General features: G+C 44.5%; 1 protein-coding gene across 4 annotated transcripts in view; it reads left to right on the top strand.

Moving 5' to 3' along the window:
• The first annotated feature begins 857 nt into the window (after positions 1 to 857).
• Positions 858 to 18,379, top strand: part of Rbms2 (RNA binding motif single stranded interacting protein 2) — a 48,934-nt gene continuing 31,412 nt past the window's right edge. For 2 of the 4 annotated variants that reach the window (XM_029482794.2, XM_029482792.2), the window contains exons 1-3: positions 858 to 1,172; positions 1,276 to 1,328; positions 4,287 to 4,375. In XM_029482794.2, the coding sequence (XP_029338654.1) occupies positions 4,310 to 4,375 (66 nt within the window). In that variant the 5' untranslated portion in view covers positions 858 to 1,172; positions 1,276 to 1,328; positions 4,287 to 4,309. Of the gene's footprint in view, positions 1,173 to 1,251; positions 1,329 to 4,286; positions 4,376 to 18,379 lie in introns of all 4 variants that reach the window. The other 2 variants (XM_029482793.2, XM_021174656.3) reach the window with 2 other exon arrangements.

The following is an 18,379-nucleotide window of genomic DNA, read 5'->3' as shown; positions in this document are numbered from 1 at the left end:
TTTCTTTCTTTCTTTCTTTCTTTCTTTCTTTCTTTCTTTCTTTCTTTTTTTTTTCCTTTTTTTAGTTTTTTGAGACAGGGTTTCTCTGTGTAGCCCTGGCTGGCCTGGAACTCACGTTGTAGACCAGGCTGGCCTCGAACTCAGAAATCTGCCTGCCTCTGCCTCCCTGAGCGCTGGGATTAAAGACCTGAACCACCATGCCTGGCTTCCTTTTCTTCTCTTCTCTTCTCTTCTCTTCTCTTCTCTTCTCTTCTCTTCTCTTCTCTTCTCTTCTCTTCTCCTCTCCTCTTCTCCCCTCCCCTCCCCTCCCCTCCCCGCCTCCCCTCTCCTCCCTTCTCTTTTCCTTTCTTTTCGTTTCTTTTTTCCTTTCTTTTCATTTCTTTTTTAATTTTCTTTTTGTTTTTTCCAGACAGGGTTTCCTGGAACTTGCTTTGTAGACCAGGCTGGCCTCAAACTCAGATTCCCCTGCCTCGCTGCCTCCAGAATCCTGGAGTTAACTGCACCCATCCTTTTTTGTTTTTTGTTCTTTTTGTTTTGTTTTGTTTTGACACAAGGACTCCTTATGTAGCTCTGGCTGTTCTGGTACTGTCTATGCTGAGATAATCACTTATATCCATTAGGATGACTGTTCTAAAACAAGAAGGAGTTGAGATATTATGAATGAAAACTTCTGAGGATAGAAAAGGAAGTTCCTGAAAAATTTGGTGTCCCTGGGAGATGCTATTTACTTATTTACTGTATTGGACTCCCATTTCCATTCTCAGTTGCAATTTCCACACTGAGGCTGTTCCCACCCTTCCTGTGTCCCTTGAGTTGAGCAGGCACTTCCTGTCCTGTTGGAAATGAAAGTTAGGAATTGGGGGTGGTGGCCGTGCACGTATTTATTCTGCAGCATGCCGGCACTGTCTGTTCCGTTATCACAGCAAAGCAGCCGCAGGAAAAACAGAGAGCAGAGCTTTGTTTTAGAGAGAGTCTGGGCTTGAGGTCTGTTGTGACAAAGACGGAGTTAATTTACTTCTGGAGAATGTGTGTGGCGGCAGTGGGAGGCCTGAGGAGGGGCTCTGAAGGCATTCAGTCTCCCTCCCTGTTCTAGGTGGATGGATAGGCTTCTTTGGTATCACTTGTAAGTTTTCTTTTCCTGTTCCAACTCCTCCTTGGAGGGCATATTGGAGGTGAGTGTTACTGCAGCTGTGTGAGATTCTTGATATTTAAGTTATACTCTTCTTTCTTTGTGAAACATGCTTTTTAAAGAGTTATGATTTGTCTGTTTGACAGCTCAGAGAGGACTCTGTGAACGTCATTTGGCTTGGCTATAAATTCCACACCTGGTGAGTTTTTATCCTTGTTTAAGCTTCATGGGTCTTAAGGGCTAAGAAATAATAGATTAAAAAGTCCAACAGCTGGGCAAGATGATGCAGGAAACTTATCACTCAGGAGAGCAGCATGAAGGTTAGGAGTTCAGGTTTTTTGTTTTTTTTTTTTCCTGGTTAGGTGGAAATCAATGCCAGACAGACAGACAGCCTGGGCTACATGAGACCCTGTTTGAAAAAAAAAAAAGTACCAAACAAGACTGGAGAGTTGATTTAGTGGTTAAGAGCTATCACAGAGGACCCAGAGTTTATTCTTAGCACCCACACAGTAGCTCACAAGCATCTGTGACTCCAGTTTTAGGGAGTCTGATGCCCACTTCAGACTTCTTACCTGTGTTCCTACACAGAGAAACTCTGTCTTGAAAAACCAAACAAATAAATATAATTAAAAAAAAAAAAAGGTTTCAGACATGTGAAGTAGTTAGCTCTTACCACCAGGAACACATGTGGCACACAATACTCATAAATGATTAAACACATTAACTGTTAAAAAAAAAAAAAAAGAATGAAGTATATGCTGGAAGTGTGGGACTGTGTCTCTGTGGCAGACTGCTTGATCATCTAGCACAGTCAAAGAAGATAGCCAAACCTAAACCAACCAAACAAAACGGGGGCGATCGTTCATGTATGCCCAGTCATATCGCTCTAAGAAGACAGGGAGATACAGAGTTTGAGGTCAGTGAGCACTACAGAGTGAGACCCTATCTTACATCAAAAAGTAATTAAATTAATCCTAAAGTTAAGTAAGATAGTTCCCACATGGGCTGAAGGCTTGGCTTAGTGCTTGGGAGAACGCATGCTTAGCATGCTGGATCCCCGAGATCACCAAAAATAAATAAGTAAATAATAACAAAATGTAAAGCTTCCACTTGTTCAAAAGCACCGAGGTGCGTGGACTTGGTCTCGGGATGATGCCTTCGCGCTGGGAACGGTCACCCCAGACAGAACAGAACAAGGGCTCTGAAGTTATTGCCATTGTATATTTAATGTGTATATGCTTTTAACATACTCACTTTTGTTCTCTTTTATTACATTTAAAATGTGTGTGTGTGTGTTGGGGAGTGTATACTATAGCACATACGGTGGTCAGAGGACAAATTTCAAGAGTAGGTTCTTCTCCCTTGTACCCCGTGGGTCCCAGGAATTAATCCGGATCTTTCAGCACCTTTACCTGCTGAACTATCATCTGAAAAAAAGTATAGCCTAGGCTGGCCTCTTCCCTCAAGCTCTGCAGTGGATCCTACGGTCACTCTGTGGCCTTGGCTGGCCTCAGGCTTTTGGTGATCTTTCTTCATGCATGCTGGAGTTCCCGCTTTAAGCAGTGTATCACCATCCCTAGGCCATGCTCTACCTTATTATTATTATTATGATTTGTTTCTTGAGACAGGGTTTCTCTGTATTATTATTATTTTTAAGATACATTTTTTTAATGTTAAAAAAATTAGCTTGGCTGTGGGGGCACACACCTTTGATCCCAGCATTTGGGAGGCAGGGGTAGGCAGATATCCAGGCCAGCCTGGTCTACAGAGTGAGTTACAGAACATCCAGGGCTACACAGAGAAACCCTGTCTCAAGAAATAAAATATAAAACATTGTGTGTGTCTGTGTGTGTGTTTTGTGTACTTATGTATGTGTATATACGTATGCATGTGTATATGATGGGGGGGAAGGAGCGGGAGAGGGAGAGAGAGCACACATGTATGAGCATGCTGGTACCCATGGAAGCTAGTGGCCATAGAGGTGACTGTGAGTCACCTCATGTGGATGCTGGGAATCAGCTGTGCTCTCCTGGAGTAGCAGCCATGCTCTTAACCCCTGAGCCAGCTCTCCAGACTCCATAATCTTTCTTACTGCATCAAGATCACCCTAATATAAGCTGGGCAAGGTGGCACACACCTTTAATCCCAGCACTCGGGAGGCAGAGGCAGGTGGATTTCTGAGTTCGAGGCCAGCCTGGTCTACAAAGTGAGTTCCAGGACTGCCACGGCTACACAGAGAAACCCTGTCTCAAAAAACCAAAACAAACAAACAAAAAAACCCAAAACAAAAAACCCCCCAAAACCTAAGATCACCCTAATATAAACTAGTCTGAGCTCTGAGCTCTCACACATGGTATCGAAGTACAGTCGTCTTTGCATGCTCTGGGAGGCAGTCAAGATGGTCCTTTTACACCAAGCTTGAAGTCTTTAAAAATATATATATTATTTCATTTATTTATCTTTGTATGTGCATATGTGGGCATGCCACATTGGGTGCTGGGGGCTGGGGGGGTGGCGGGGAGAAAAATTTTTGGTAGCTGGTTCTCTCCTTCTACCATGTAGATCTGGGGACTGAACTTAGGCCTGGCAACCTATTAAGTCATTTTGCAGGCCAAGTTTGAAATCTTGTAGCTGAGATCTCAGGGAAAGAAAGCTTCAAATCAAAACAAAACAACAACAAAAACCATTGTCTTTTCATTAATAATAGGTTAATTGTCTTTTCATAATAATCAGAACTTGTTCATGGAGAAATAGGGATATATTTGAAAAGGATTAGACCTAAGAACTCTTCTTTCTAGCTTGAACTAAGCCTATGAAAAAGAAAACCAAAACAGAACATCCCGGGCATTAGGACCCAGTGGAAGTGGCTCGTCCTGACTTTGGGTTAACTTCTCTCAGTGACGTAAGGAGCAGACCTAGCTCATTCTTTCCCGCAGGCCCCCCCCCCCCACTCCCTCTCTCTCTCTCTCTCTCTCTCTCTCTCTCTCTCTCTCTCTCTCTCTCTCTTGCTTGCTCCTTTTCTCCTCTTTCTCCTCCCCCTCCCTTCTCCCTTCCCTCCCTCTTTCCCTCCCTTCCTCTCTCCCTCTCCTTTCCCCCTCCCCTCCTCCCTCCCTCTTTCTCCCTCCCTTTCCTTCACTCTCTTCTTTCTCTCTCTCAGCTCCGTAACAGTAAAGAAAAAAAATGCTGCTATCAGTGACTTCCAGGCCTGGGATTTCGACTTTTGGCTATAACAAGAACAACAAGAAGGTAGGAAAAAGTGCTTTTGGGGAATCAGCTACTTCCTTTCCTAGGGATCCAGGAGCGCCCTTGGTTTTAGAATTCTCCTTTAAGAGGGGAACTAGATTCCTCGTCCCCCTTCAGCGCCTCTCCTTCCACCGCGTCTTTCCTGCCTTTTTGCACCTGGTTCTGGAGTTAAAGGAATTTAGAGCAGAAGTTTGTGAGGCTGGAGGAGGCAGCGGAATAAAAACAACCAACTTTGCAAGTTTGTATCTTCTGAAAGGAAGTTAGTCTGACTGTCTGCTGCTGCGCCCATGGTCCTGGGGATAGTCTGACAACTCAGACCTCGTCCCTAGGCTCACTCCCGGCAAGATTATTTTATCATTTTGGTTAATTGCATCCACCCTTACCCCCACCTCACTTCGCTTTTTACTCAACCCGCCAGATATCAGAAAAATTACAGGCAGTTTGAGAGGTCTCAAGGCTCATCAAGAATTAAGTGTGTGCTTCTAGACGAGAGACCCTACCCCACCCATCCTGGCAGAGGAATTTGGGGAGATAACATGCTCTGGGATTAAGGCAGAAAGCTCTGTGATTCTTTGGGTCATGCCTTTTGAGAGGATACTTGGAACCCTGCAGATAGCCAGGCTTAGCAAGGATCCCTGGCGTCTTTATGATTAACCCCTGGCTGCCTGCGGAGTTAAGGTAAGGTTGAGTGAATGAACAGCCTGGAGAGAGATAGACAGGCTTGCCCACATTTACCAGAGAGTATCCTTGGCAGTTCCTTGGCGTTTTGTGGTATGCAATGCTGGAGGAGGAGCTTTGAGCCATAGCAGGAAGACTTTTTGGTCTCTTTTGAGCATTACAGCTGTTCTTTAAGAAAACACGTGGTTCGGAGATCTATGCTCGTTTGATGGAATGTTGGAGGTGGGGAGAGATTCATATCCTCGTGGACCTGAAAAGACCATTTCAGAGACTTGAATACTAGTATCTCATCAGGGCAGTACTCGGGTGGGTAGTTTATGTGGTTTTCATTCTGTTTATGTGCTTAAGAAAGAAAGCTCTACAGCCAGGTGATGATGCAAGCCTTTAATCCTAGTACCCAGGAAGCAGAGGCAGTCTGATCTCTAAGTTCAACACCGGCCTGGACTACAAGCAAGTTCCAGGACAGCCAGAGCTACAGAGAGAAACCCTGTGTCAAAAATACAAAAAACAAACAAAAACAAAAAAAGAAATGAAGCTCTATGCATATTTTTGATTACACACACATACAAACATTATATATATACACACACACACATATATATGTTTCAATAGGTATTAACTGATGCCCTTCTAATATATATATATATATACATATATATGTTATATGTGTATATATGTATATATAATTCATTTTATATGTATGTGTGTTTGAAAGGGAACATTCCACCTATCTTTATTCTCCTCAGCTCTTTATAGTACTGTATACAAGTTTCATTCTCATTTTCTATTAGTTTTGGGTTTTGAGACATGGTCTCCGTCTTTGCTCCAAGTTGGCCTAAAACTTATACTCTGTAGCCCAGGCTGGTCACAGGATCACAGACATGAATGAGCCATTGCCTCTTTTCTTTCTTTCTTTCTTTCTTTCTTTCTTTCTTTCTTTCTTTCTTTCTTTCTTTCTTCCTTCCTTCCTTCCTTCCTTCCTTCCTTCCTTCCTTCCTTCCTAAATTTTTTTTTTTTGATTTTTTTGAGACAGGGTTTCTCTGTGTAGCCCTGGCTGTCCTGGAACTCACTCTGTAGACCAGGCTGGCCTCGAACTCAGAAATCCGCCTGTCTCTGCCTCCTAAGTGCTAGCCTTCCTTTCTTTCTAATTTGGTTTTATTATGTAGCCCAACTGGCCCTCAAACTTGTAATCCTCCTGGCTCAACCTCCCCAGGGCTCCTACTATACAGCCTCTTCTGATTCTTTTCCCCTCCAAGTTTCTCAGAATACCCATTAGAATAAAAGGAAATGGATTTTCTCTTTCAGGTTGTTATGTATTTGAATATATCTAAAATATCTTTCTCAGTTCTCCTTTCCCTTTGGAGTATGGGGGATGTCTAAGATTTAGAATCCCTTCTTTTTTTTCTTTTTGTTTTTTTGTTGATGCTGATGCTGGGGATGGAACGTGTGGCCTTGCACATGCACTTGGTGACTAAGCCAACAGCCAGATGTTTAGATTGTAAGTGTAGGAGAACTTGGGGACCAAGAGATAGGATTGCAGATTTCAACTTAATCTCATATCTCTTCCTGATAATTTATAAGGTCTGGGAAACAGTTCAGGAAATACTGTCTTTGGATAGGGTAGGAGTGGGAGCAGCTGCATAGTCAGTAATTGTATTTGCCAAGAAGACCTTGGGGGATGGTGGGATGGCCCTGTGGGTGAAAGCGATTGTCATTTCAAGCCCCAGGTCCCATGGTTGAAGGAGAGAGTCACTCCCTTCCTGAAATTTGTCCTGCCGTCTGCACACACAGAGTGTGGCATTGTGTATTCACTCAGAGAGATAGACTAATGATAACAAGAATAAAAAAATAAGTAATTAAAAAAAGCCTTTGGGGGTCTGTCAGGATGACTTAGTTGGCAAAGGTCGTGCCTTCAAGCCTGAGTCCTATCACGGGACCTATATTAGGTAGGAGACTCCCACAAGTTGTCCTCTGACCCCTACATGCACACAATAAATTAAAGTGTTAAGTGGAGAAAGCATTCTTTGGATTCTTACAAGCCAATGTTCTGAAACATCTAAGGAAGCCATATTTGCACATTGTGCATATTGTGGCTGTGCAGGAGACTGATGCTGTGTGTGTGTATGGGCTTGTGAATTTAGGGTACATGGACTGAAACTGCTATGTTGCTCTTCATCTTGCTGTTGACACATAGAGTTTGGTGCCTTTGTTCTTGTTTCAGAGAAGTGTTTCAATGTATTTTCTCATGTAAATCTGTGCTTTTGTGGGTGGGGGGTACACTGGTCTGGTACATTTTTGATTCTCTGTATCCCTGGTTGGCTTTGAAACTTACTCTGTAGCTGTGTAGACCAAGCTGCTTTCAAGAGCTCAATCTTCCTGCTTCAGTCTTCAGTTTCCCAGGATTATAGGCCAGTATCACCATGCAAAGCAATTCATGCTTTTTTTTTTTTTTTTAATGTATATGAGTGTTTTGTCCGCAGTTATGTCTGCATACCACACATGTGCCTGGTGCCCTTGGAGGCTAGACAGGGTGTTAAATCCCCTGAAACTGGAGTTACAGACAGTAGTGAACTGCTGTGTGATGGGAACCCAACCTGCATGCTCTGAAAGAACAGCCAGGGTTCTTAACTGCTGAGCCATCTCTCCAGCCCAATTTGTGCACTTTTAAACCTAAAGTTAAACATTGTAAAGATTCTGGGCTGGGCATGGTGGTTTTCTGTGAGTTCAAGGCCAGCCTGGTTTACATAGAGATAACTTGTCTCAAGGAAAACAAGCAAGCAGCCTGGACAAATGGTTTACTCCTTTGATCCCGGGCTAAGGGAGGCAGAGGCAGGTAGGTGGGTCTCTGAGTTCCAGGCCACTCTGGTCTACAGAGTGAGTTTTAGGACAGCCAGGGAAACCCTGTTTTGAAACACCAAAAGGATCTTTTGCTAATTTTTAGTGATAAATCTAAAATGTACACTGTAAAATTAAAAAGAAAAAAAAATCTGTCAAAGCCCTGTAGTTTCTCACTCAAATCCGACTCCTGGAGGGAAATGAGTGACATTAATTTGCTGTGTGTGTTCTTCCAGGTGTTTCTTCCTGTTGTGACAGTGTTAATGTAGGTGTGGTGGCATACAAGCCTGCGATCTCAGCACTTGGGAGGCAGAGGCAGGAAGATTGCTACAAATCCCAGGCTAGCCAGGGTTACACAGCATGGATCAGTGTAATACAAAAAGCCTGGGGGGTGGGGTTGGGGAGGCCGAGTGGCCCTGTAACCCAGTGTCCTGTTGAACCAACTCTGGGGAGGTAGGAAGATTAGGAGTTCAAGGTCACCCTAAGCTACATAGTTTGAGTTAACTTGCATGAGGACCATTCCTCAAACAAAAAAACCAAAGAAAAAAGAAAACACAAAAAACAAACAAACAAACAAACAAACAAACCAAAAAAAAAATCAGGGTTGGGGTAGGTTATAGCTCATTTGGTAGAATTCTTGCTCACTTAATCTCCAGCTCCCAGCACCACACAAACAGGCCTAAATGGCACAAGCCTGAAATCCTTACCCTCAAAGGCCACAAATTTGGGACCAGCCTGATCTACATAGTGATTCTAGCCCAGTCCAGAGCTACACAGTAAGACCTTGTCGCATAAAAACAATAAAACTAAAAAATGAGGCCATAGTTTTGATTTTAAAAACCTTAACTCCCACCCCCATTCCAAAAAAGCCATGAAGTAAAAGATATGTTTCTTTCTTTCTTTTTTTTTTTTTTTTAAGATTTATTTATTTATTATATGTAAGTACACTGTAGCTGTCTTCAGACACTCCAGAAGAGGGAGTCAGATCTCATTATGGATGGTTGTGAGCCACCATGTGGTTGCTGGGATTTGAACTCCAGACCTTCAGAAGAGCAGTCGGGTGCTCTTACCCACTGAGCCATCTCACCAGCCCAGGAAAAATTTTATATTATAGTTTACTGCTGTTTATAGTTGTTAGTTCTAGTTTCTAGAATAAGAAATACTTACAAGAACCTGCAGGTATTGCAAGTGACTTAGTAGGTCCTCACCACACAGCCTGCGGATCTGAGGATCTGAATTTGGGTCCTAGAATCCACATAAGAAAGCCGGATGAGGTGGTGAGGTGGTGCAAGTCTGTAATCCCAGCATGCCTATGGCAAGATGGCTGAACTGCCTGGAGGCTCTCAGGCCAGCTCTCCTCTTGGATACAAAGCAGCAGAAGTAATAAGACCCTGCCTCGAGGTTGGAGGAGAGAACTGTTCTCTGTGATGAGTTTACCCCTGACCTCCACACACATGCTGTAACATGCACACATACAATGAATATATAATTCAAAATTGAAAGGATGTAGTAAAAATGGGAAGTGTATTAGCAGACTGCTTGCCTAGCACCCCTGAAGCTCTGGATTCTGACCTAGCACAACTCCATCAGAGCATAAACTAGTGTGCTGCAGGCCTGTTGTCCCAACACTTGGAAGGTCCATAGTCATATCCTGGGTTACATAGACAACCTAAGACCCTGTCTTTATAAAACAGAAAGGCTTGAAGTGTTTGTGTATTCTAATCCCAGTATTTGGGAGGCAGAAGCAGGTAGATATCTGAATTAGAGTCCCAGGCCAGCTACATAGTGAGATTCTGTCTCAAGACAGCAACAGCCAGATGTGGTAGCACAGGTCCTCTCTGAGTTCCAGGCCAGCCAGGGCTACACAGAGAAACCCTGTCTCAAAAAGCCAAGCAACCAAAACAAAATCAATACTAACCAAACTAAGACAGCAACAACAAAAAAACAAACAGGGGCTGGAGAGATGGCTCAGTGGTTAAGAACATTCCTTGGTTGTTCTTCAGAGGACCTGGATTTGATACCCAGAACCCACATGACGGCTCACAATTATCTGTAAATACTGTTTCAGAGGATCTGATGTAACCAACCTTCTGGCTTTCATAGACACCAGACACGCAAGTGGTGCACAGACAAACATGCAAGCAAAATGCTCATACAGATAAAAGTTAATCTTAAAAAAATAAAAACAAAGCCGGGCGGTGGTGGTGCACGCTTTTAATCCCAGCACTCGGGAGGCAGAGGGAGGCAGATTTCTGAGTTCTAGGCCAGCCTGGTCTAGAGTGAGTTCCAGGACAGCCAGGGCTATACAGAGAAACTCTATCTCAAAAAACAAACAAAACAAAACAAACAAAACACAGAGAACACTTGGTGCTCTTAGAGAGGACCTGGGTTTATTCCCAAGCATCTATATAATAGTTCACAACCACCCAAGATTCTTGTTCCAGGGGACTCTTTCCTTCTTGGGCACCAAGCATACACATGGTGCATATACATTCTTGCATGTAAAAACACACATAAAAAACAATTAATAAATCTCAGAAAAACAACAGCAAACAAATCAAAAGAGAACACAAACAGAACCAGGATTGTTTTATTTTGAACTGTCTCATATTTTTTACTTACCAAGGGAAGATTTCTCACGAGTAGTTTGTAACAGTCGTGATTTTCTTTTCTACTTATTTTGTGTTTAGAGACCATCTCGAGTAGCTCAGGCTGATCTTAGCCTTGATAAAGTAGCTAAAGGCTGGCTTTGAATTCCTTGATCCTCTACCTCTGGGTCCTGGGATGACTTCATGTGGCACCACTGTCTGGCTGGAAGTCACGGTTTTCTTGTTCCGTGTGTGTGTGTGTGTGTGTGTGTGTGTGTGTGTGTGTGTGTGTGCAAGCCAGAAGCAGCCATTTCAGCCAGGCTGGCTTTACCAGGGAGCTCTGAGGATCCTCTTGTCCTGTCCCAGTGCTGGGGTTAATAGTCATGTGAGGCCACGCTTGATTTTACGTGTATTCTGGGGAAGAAACTTTTTTTTTCATGTCAAGAATGTTTTGCGGCATGTAAATGTGTACCACATGTGTGTCTGGTGTCCGCAGAGGCCATAAGAAGGTGTCTGACGGTTGTGAGCTGCCATGTGGGTGCTGGGAACGGAATCTGGGTTTTCTGCAAGAGCCTCTGTAAGTGCTCAGTGCTCTTAAACACTGAGGCTTAAACACTCCAGCCGCTGGTGCTGGGAATCTGAACCCAGGTCCTTATGTCCTACCGAGCTGCCTCCCCAGTCCTTATTTTTAATTTAATTTCTTTATCTGTCATAGCTATAGTAATGTAGTCAAATATAAGGACAAGTCTAGTGATACAAACTTGTAATCCCGGTGACTCAGGAGACCGAGATCAAGACTGTATTCAAGGCCAGTCTTGGCTGTGTGAGACCTTGCCTCAAACAAAGAAAGGGAGGTGACAGCATCGAGGGAGCTCTGAGGTTACTACTCTTACAGCGACCAGAATTACATTCCCAATGCTCATCTCAGGTACCTTGCCTATAAATCCAGTTTCAGAAGGGCTGGATGCCTCTGGCCTCTGTGGGTGCTTGCTCTCAAGAGCCAGGAGCTCATCACACACACACACACACACACACACACACATGCCGGGGGTGTAGGGGGCACAGGAGACAGGCAAGCTGGCACTCAGAGATCATTACATTTTTTTAAATTAAATTTTATTTTAAATTCTGTTTATGTGTGTAGGTATGTGCATGCATGTATAGGTGCCTGCAGAGGCCAGGGGTGTCATTGCCCTTAGATGCAGACTTAGAAGCAGTTGTGAGCCGCCAGATGTGGGTGCTGGGAACTGAAATTGGATCCTCTGCAAGAGCAATATGAGCTCTTAACTACTAAGCCATTTCTCCAGCTCCTAAAAGTCTGTCTGTCTGTCTTTCTTCCTCCCTCCCTCCCTCCCTCCCTCCCTAAGGGATAGGATTGTAGGTCTATGTTAAAACACTTGCTTGGCTTACTCAAGGCTCTGGGTTCTATCCCTAGTACTAAATACATAAATTGATAAATAAAAAAAACCCTAAAATCAGCTAATAAAGGCAGTCTTTCTTGGGATATAGTGTTAAATTTCTATGCATTGGAATTAAAATAGTATCAAAAGGGAAGCAAGCTTGTCAGCATTTGCTTGGAATCCCGGCATTTTTGGGAACAGAAACAGAATAACTACACGGAGTTTGAGGTCAGCCAGCCTGTTCTCAGAGCAAATTTCAACCCAGTAGAGCAAGACTCTGTCTTAAAGAAGGAAGGAAAGAGGGAGGGAGGAAAGGAAGGAAGGAAGGAAGGAAGGGAAGTAGGGAGGGAGGGAGCTGTGGGTAAATATAAAGTTACAAAATTGCCCAGGCAGTGGTAGTGGGTGCCCTTGATCTTAGCACTTGGGGAAAGAGGCAGACAGATCTTTGTGAGTTTGAGGCCAGCCTGGTCTACTGAGCAAGTTCCAGGACAGCCAGGGCCTCAAAATACCAGAGAGGGGGAAGTTACAAGACCGAAAGGCGTGGATTTCAAAAAGGCTTGTACACGATATTTTAATGTGATCATTTAAAAAAAGCTAATGGCCTTGAGTTAGATAAATAAATATGGAGCAGGAAAGGTTCGTTGTACATCCCGAGACTGTGCCTTCATTTTAGCAGGGCTGCCCCCTCACAGACATGAGATAGGTGAGTAGGAGGGGAAATGTCTGGGAATAAAGGAATCCGAATTTGTGAGGCTTCTAACCACGCCTTCCTTGACATCATCTCCCTGGCATCTGTTGTTAAACTTAACCCCTCACAGCAACAAACATTTCCTTAAGGAAAAGAAAAGGGGCTACTTTGTTTTTCTTACCCCCCCAGCCCCCCACTTGTCTGTGTTAGGTAGCTGTGCTCATGTGTGTGTGTGTGTGTGTGTGTGTGGCGGGGGCTCAAGACTGAGGGCAGCAATCTTTACCTTACTCATTGAGGCAAGGTCTGCCGGTTGAAGCAGAGCTCAGCATTGCAGACTCTGGCTTGCCAGCTTGTTCCAGGGGTTCCATGTCCCACAGCCACCTTTACAGCCTGGAGTCACACACACAGGTAGCTCACAAGTTCACTTGGGATTTGTGGCATTCCCGAGTGCTTGGCAAATTTCTTTACAGCTATCTCCCAGCTGTTGTGTGTGATGTTTTGAGAGGGGTCTCTTTGTAGCTCAGGCTATCCTTATCTCCTGATTCTGGGGTTGTAGGAATGTACCACACTGCCTGGCATGGGACTGTCTTTTATTTGAGATAATTTACTTTCTCCATAGATTTTGTTCACATGGCATGGTGATGTTCATATATAGTTCAAGCACTTGGGGAGGTCCAGGCAAGAGGCAGTGAGTTCAAGAGTAGCCTCAGCTCTGTTCTTGGGTCAAGGCCACTGGAGGCTGCCTAAAATGTATCACAAAAAAACCTCATTTCCTGCCCCACATGTATCTCAGTCCACATAGACTTCTACTTCTGCTCTGTGGGAGGAGTCTTCACTCTTCTCTCCTGGCTCCTAGGTCAACAGTCATAACCCTTGGCTCTCTTACCTGCTATCCTGTCTTCTTCCTCTTGAGTGAGAAATGATCTGTTTGCAACAGAGGGCAGAGACCTCTTCTCTCCCACGGTTTAGTGTGAGGGCTTACCAGGCCAGAGCTCTTTAGAGCTACGCCCCCTGCCCTTCCTGCTTCCCCTCTCTTCCATTTTAGTCCAAACTTGTGCTTCCCTTGATCATTCAACTTCTTAAGCCAGGGTTGGTGGTACATGCCTTTGGCCTTGGTGGGCAGTGCCATCCCTGGGCTGGGGTCCTGGGTTCTATAAGAAAGCAGGCTGAGCAAGCCTGGGGAAGCAAGCCAGTAAGCAGCACCCTCCATGGCCTCTGATTCAGCTCCTGCCTCCAGGTTCCTGTCCTGACTTCCTTAGATGATGAATGGTGATATGGAAGTGTAACTCTTTCCTCTCCAATGTACTTTTTGGTTATGATGTTTCATTGCAGCAATAGAAACCCTGATTAAGACCAATTGTTAACCGTGTAGTGTGGTGCACTGTGATAGACCTGACCATGTCTTTGGGAGGATTGTGGAAGGACTTTGGAACTTTGGGCTAGAAAAGCCATTAAATGTTGAGACTTCAGTGGGATGTTGTGTGGGAGCTTGGAAGATAAAAATGTGGAGGGTGGAGGCCTGGCTTGTGAAGTTTCAGAGGGGAATTTAAAGACTATTAGTGGCATTTGCTATTTTGAATTAAGATTCTGCCATTCTTGTCAGCTGGGGCTGAAACAGCAGTTGCAATTAACAAGAGACCAGCACCACTGAAGGGAAACCTTTGCCTTACTGGGACAATTGATGCTGGTCAGCTGGAGCTAAGAAATTAGCAGTGAATTAGAAGAGACCAGCATCACTGAGGTGAAGTCTTCTAGGGGAAGTGTTTCCTGAGAGCACAGAGAAGCTGTGTTCCAGAGGTGGCCAAGGTTGTACCTCATGTTAGCAGTTGGCAATGTGTAAGAAGCACCCAGGTGGCCAGAGCGAGCGGGGCGGGGCTGAGCCAGCAGAGGTCTTAAGTTTAATTCCCAGCAACTACATGATGGCTCACAACCATCTGTACAGTTACAGTATATTCATATACATAAAGTAAATCTTTTTTTAAAAAAAAGATGGTGGTACTTGTTTTGAAGGCATGAAGGGGTCATGGAGAGCAGCTGAGGCTTGGCACTGTGAGAGGGCAGGAGAGGCCATTGGTGAAGGTGCAGCCTCAGTGGCAGTTGAAAGCCCAGAACTGAAGGATTCATGCAGAGAACTTGAGGCTTGGCACCATGAAGAGAGCCTGTGGCTATTGGTGAAAGTGCAGCCGTGCAGTAGAAGACCTAGCATTTTGGAGGTGCCAGGACCATGAGATGACCACCAAGAACAGCAGCAGCTGTGGAATAGACCCTGCCAGAACCATGGAAGACACACTGTGTGCTGCTACAGAGGGCAGAGCTAAAGAAGTGACCCAAGCCCTTGGAGAAGCCCAGAAGACACACTGTGTGCTGCTATAGAGGGCAGAGCTAAAGAAGTGACCCAAGCCCTTGGAGAAGCCCAGAAGACACACTGTGTGCTGCTACAGAGGGCAGAGCTAAAGAAGTGATCTAAGCCCTTGGAGAAGCCCAGAATCACAAGTGGATCCCAAACATTTGATATTAAGTTATTTATATCGTTTGAGTTTGGTTTTGCTTGGTTCAGATTATGACCATGCCCTGATTCTTCCCTCTTGAAGAAGGTATTTGATTTTGATTTTTTACAGGAGCCCACAGCTGAAAAACTTTGAACTTTTAAAAGAGATTTTGGATTTTTAGAGAGATTAGATTTGTTTGTTTGTTTTGTTTTGTGTTTTGTTTGAGACAGGGTCTCTCTGTGTAGCATTGGCTGTTCTGGAACTCTCTGTAGACTAGGCTGGCCTGGAGCTCACAGATATCCCCCTGCCTCTGGCTCCCAAGTGCTGGCATCAAAGGTGTGTGTGCATCGCCAACACCACCCAGTAGATTGGATATTTTAAAGAAGCTGAAATTTTAGTGTGTTTGTAAAGACTATGGGACTTTTATCTATTTATTTTATTATTTTTTTTATTTATACCTATTGTTGCCCACCCTCCTAGTCCCCACCTCACACACTCCCTTCCCACATCCCCTCCCCTTCTCCTCTGAGAGGATGGGGGCTCCCTTGGGTATCCCTCCACTCTGGCACATCAAGCCTCTGCAGGGCATCTGCAGGCACATCCTCTTCCACTGAGGCCAGACAAGGCAGTCCAGTTAGGAGAGCGTATTCCACAGACAAGCAAGAGCTTTAGGGATGGCCTCCGCCCCAGTTGTTCCAGACCCACATGAAGACTGAGCTGCACATCTGAGCTGCACATGTGCAGGGGGCCTAGGGCCTGTGTATGCTCTTTGGTTGGTGGTTCAATCTCAAAGAGATCCCCCAAGGGTCCAGGTTAGTTGACTCTATTGATCTTCCTGTGGAATTACCCCTATGGGGCCCTCAATCCTTTTTCCAAGTCTTCCATAAGAGTCCCTGAGCTCCAGCCAATGTTTGGCTATGGATCTCTGCATCTGTTTCAGTCAGCTGCTGGGTGGAGCCTCTCAGAGGACAGTTATGCTAGGCTCCTGTCAAGTATCAATAATATCAGGGATTGGTGCTTGCCTGTTGTTTATGTTTTTATGTGAAATCTTGGGATGAAGAAGAAAGGAAGGGTTGTGGCTTAATAGCGATGTGTTTGTGTGCCAGCTTTACAAGAGGTCAGTTGTACTGGCTGGTTTAATGTGTCAACTTGACGCAAACTAGAGTTATCAGAGAGAAAGGAGATTCTGTTGAGGAAATGCCTCTGTGAGATCCAGCTGTAAGGCGTTTTCTCAATTAGTGATCCATGGGGGAGGCCCCAGCCCATGGTAGGTGGTGTCATCCCTGGGCAGGTGGTCCTGGGTTCTATAAGAAAGAAGGCCAAGCAAGCCATGGGGAGCAAGCCAGTAAGCAGCACCCTCCAAGGCCTCTGCATCAGCTCCTGCCTCTGGGTTCCTGTCCTTTGTGAGTTTCTGTCCTGACTTCCTTTGGTGATGAAAAACAATGTGGAAATGTAAGCCAACTTTTCTCCCCAACTTGCATTTTGGACCTGATGTTTTGTCACAACAATAGAAACCCTGACTAAGACAGGTGACGTGTCACCAAGTGCAAAGGGATGTTGTTTTGTTTTAACTTGTAAATACGAAAATGTTTCCTAGTGCAGTGCTTGATAGACAGTTGACTGAATGTATAATTGGTAGTTGAGGAGTTATTTTGTTATCCTATGATTTTACAGTGTTGCTGACTCTTGCTAATTTGGTTACTGATCCCGTGTTCTTAGGGAGGCTGGAGAGATGGCTCAAGCAATTAAGAACACTGACTGCTCTTCCAGAGGTCCTGAGTTCAATTCCCAGCAACCACATGGTGGCTCATACAATATGTATGTAATGGGATCCGATGCCCTCTTCTGGTGTATCTGAAGACAGTGACTGTGTACTCACATATAATAAGTAATTCTTATATGTGGAGTCACACAGCTGTGAGCTATTATGTGGGTGCTGGGAACTGAACCTCAGAACTCTGCAAGAAAAGCCAGTGCTCTTATCCACTGAGCCATCTCTCCAGCCCCACCTGCTTATTTTTTTTTATTTTTTATTCTACTTTCTGTGCGGTTCCTTTTAGTCTATCTTCCAGCCCTAGTATCCATATCTTTGAAATCTAAAATCATATTTTTCTTTTTTCCTTTTTTTTTTTTTTCTTTCTAGACAGGGTTTCTCTGTGTAGCCCTGGCTGTCCTGGAACTTACTCAGTAGACCAGGCTGGCCTCGAACTCAGAGATCTGCCTGCCTCTGCCTTCCAAGTGCTGGGATTAAAGGCGTGCGCCACCACTGCCCGGCTAAATCATATTTTTCTTTCAACAGGTGTTATCCTCACCATTTCTGTGCATTCCTGCTTGTTTGGGTTTGTTTTTGAGACAAGATCTTACCCTAGTCCTGGTCTAGGAACAAACACTGAAGCTCCTGCCCCAGCCTTGCAGACGTGTGCCAGGCTGTACAATCCTGTCTTTGATGAGTTCTGCTTTTGCCTCGTAGAAGGGATTACTTTTGTTTAGACCTCTCACAACTCTTTCCTCATGTTCCTGTGTTTCTTTCCCCCTGTGCTCTTTTTTTCTCTGAGTTCCTTTTTTGATTTTCTTTTTTTGTTTTGGTTTCTGACTTCATAGGTTTTCTTCTAATTATGTCTCATGGTTTGGGGCTGTTTAAGTGGAAGGCATTGAGATACCAGATGGAAGCATTCTTCGCATGGGAAGTAGTGGGCTTGATTGTAAAGTAATTAAGGCATGAGGCAGGGGGCACTGAGGGAGCGCTGAGGGTTGCCCTGTGCCGGGCATCTTTGTTGCGTCTGTTAGTTTCTCAGAGAGAGGTGGCACCAGAGACACAGCAGCATGTTTTGGGCTTGGTACTCATTCCTATTCGGCTGTGCTTCACGATTATGAATCCGGAATCTCTGCATTTTCCTCAGAGAATAAGCCAGTCCTGACAAGCTTAGTCTTGCCTATACTCTCAGCACCCATGAAGCTGAAACAGGATGACTGCTATAAATTCAAGGCCAGCCTTGGATACAAAGTTAGTTCCATGCTAACCTGGGCTACAGAGTGATATAAATAATAGCTGGACATGATGGGACACACTTGCTATCCCATCTCTTGGGAGGTGAATACAAAAAAAGTCAGCCTTGGCTACATAGCAACTTTGAAGCCAGTTGGGTCATTGCTACACCTTGTCTTAAAAAATTCCAAAACTAGAAATCGGAGCTGTAGAGTGCTTGCCTTATATAAGTGAGTTGTTTGCTGCTATAAGTCGGATCTCATCTTTATCACCATCTCTCTAGTTCTGGGATATTATTGTCTCTTTAAAATAATTTTAAGGGCTGGGCAGTGATGACACATGT

This window comes from Mus caroli, unplaced genomic scaffold (genome assembly GCF_978045245.1).
Source record: "Mus caroli unplaced genomic scaffold, Mus_caroli_1 scaffold_9, whole genome shotgun sequence".
NCBI classification, from domain to species: domain Eukaryota; kingdom Metazoa; phylum Chordata; class Mammalia; order Rodentia; family Muridae; genus Mus; species Mus caroli.
The sequence above is the reverse complement of the archived record's forward strand: the minus strand, read 5'-3'. Positions and strand labels throughout refer to the sequence as shown.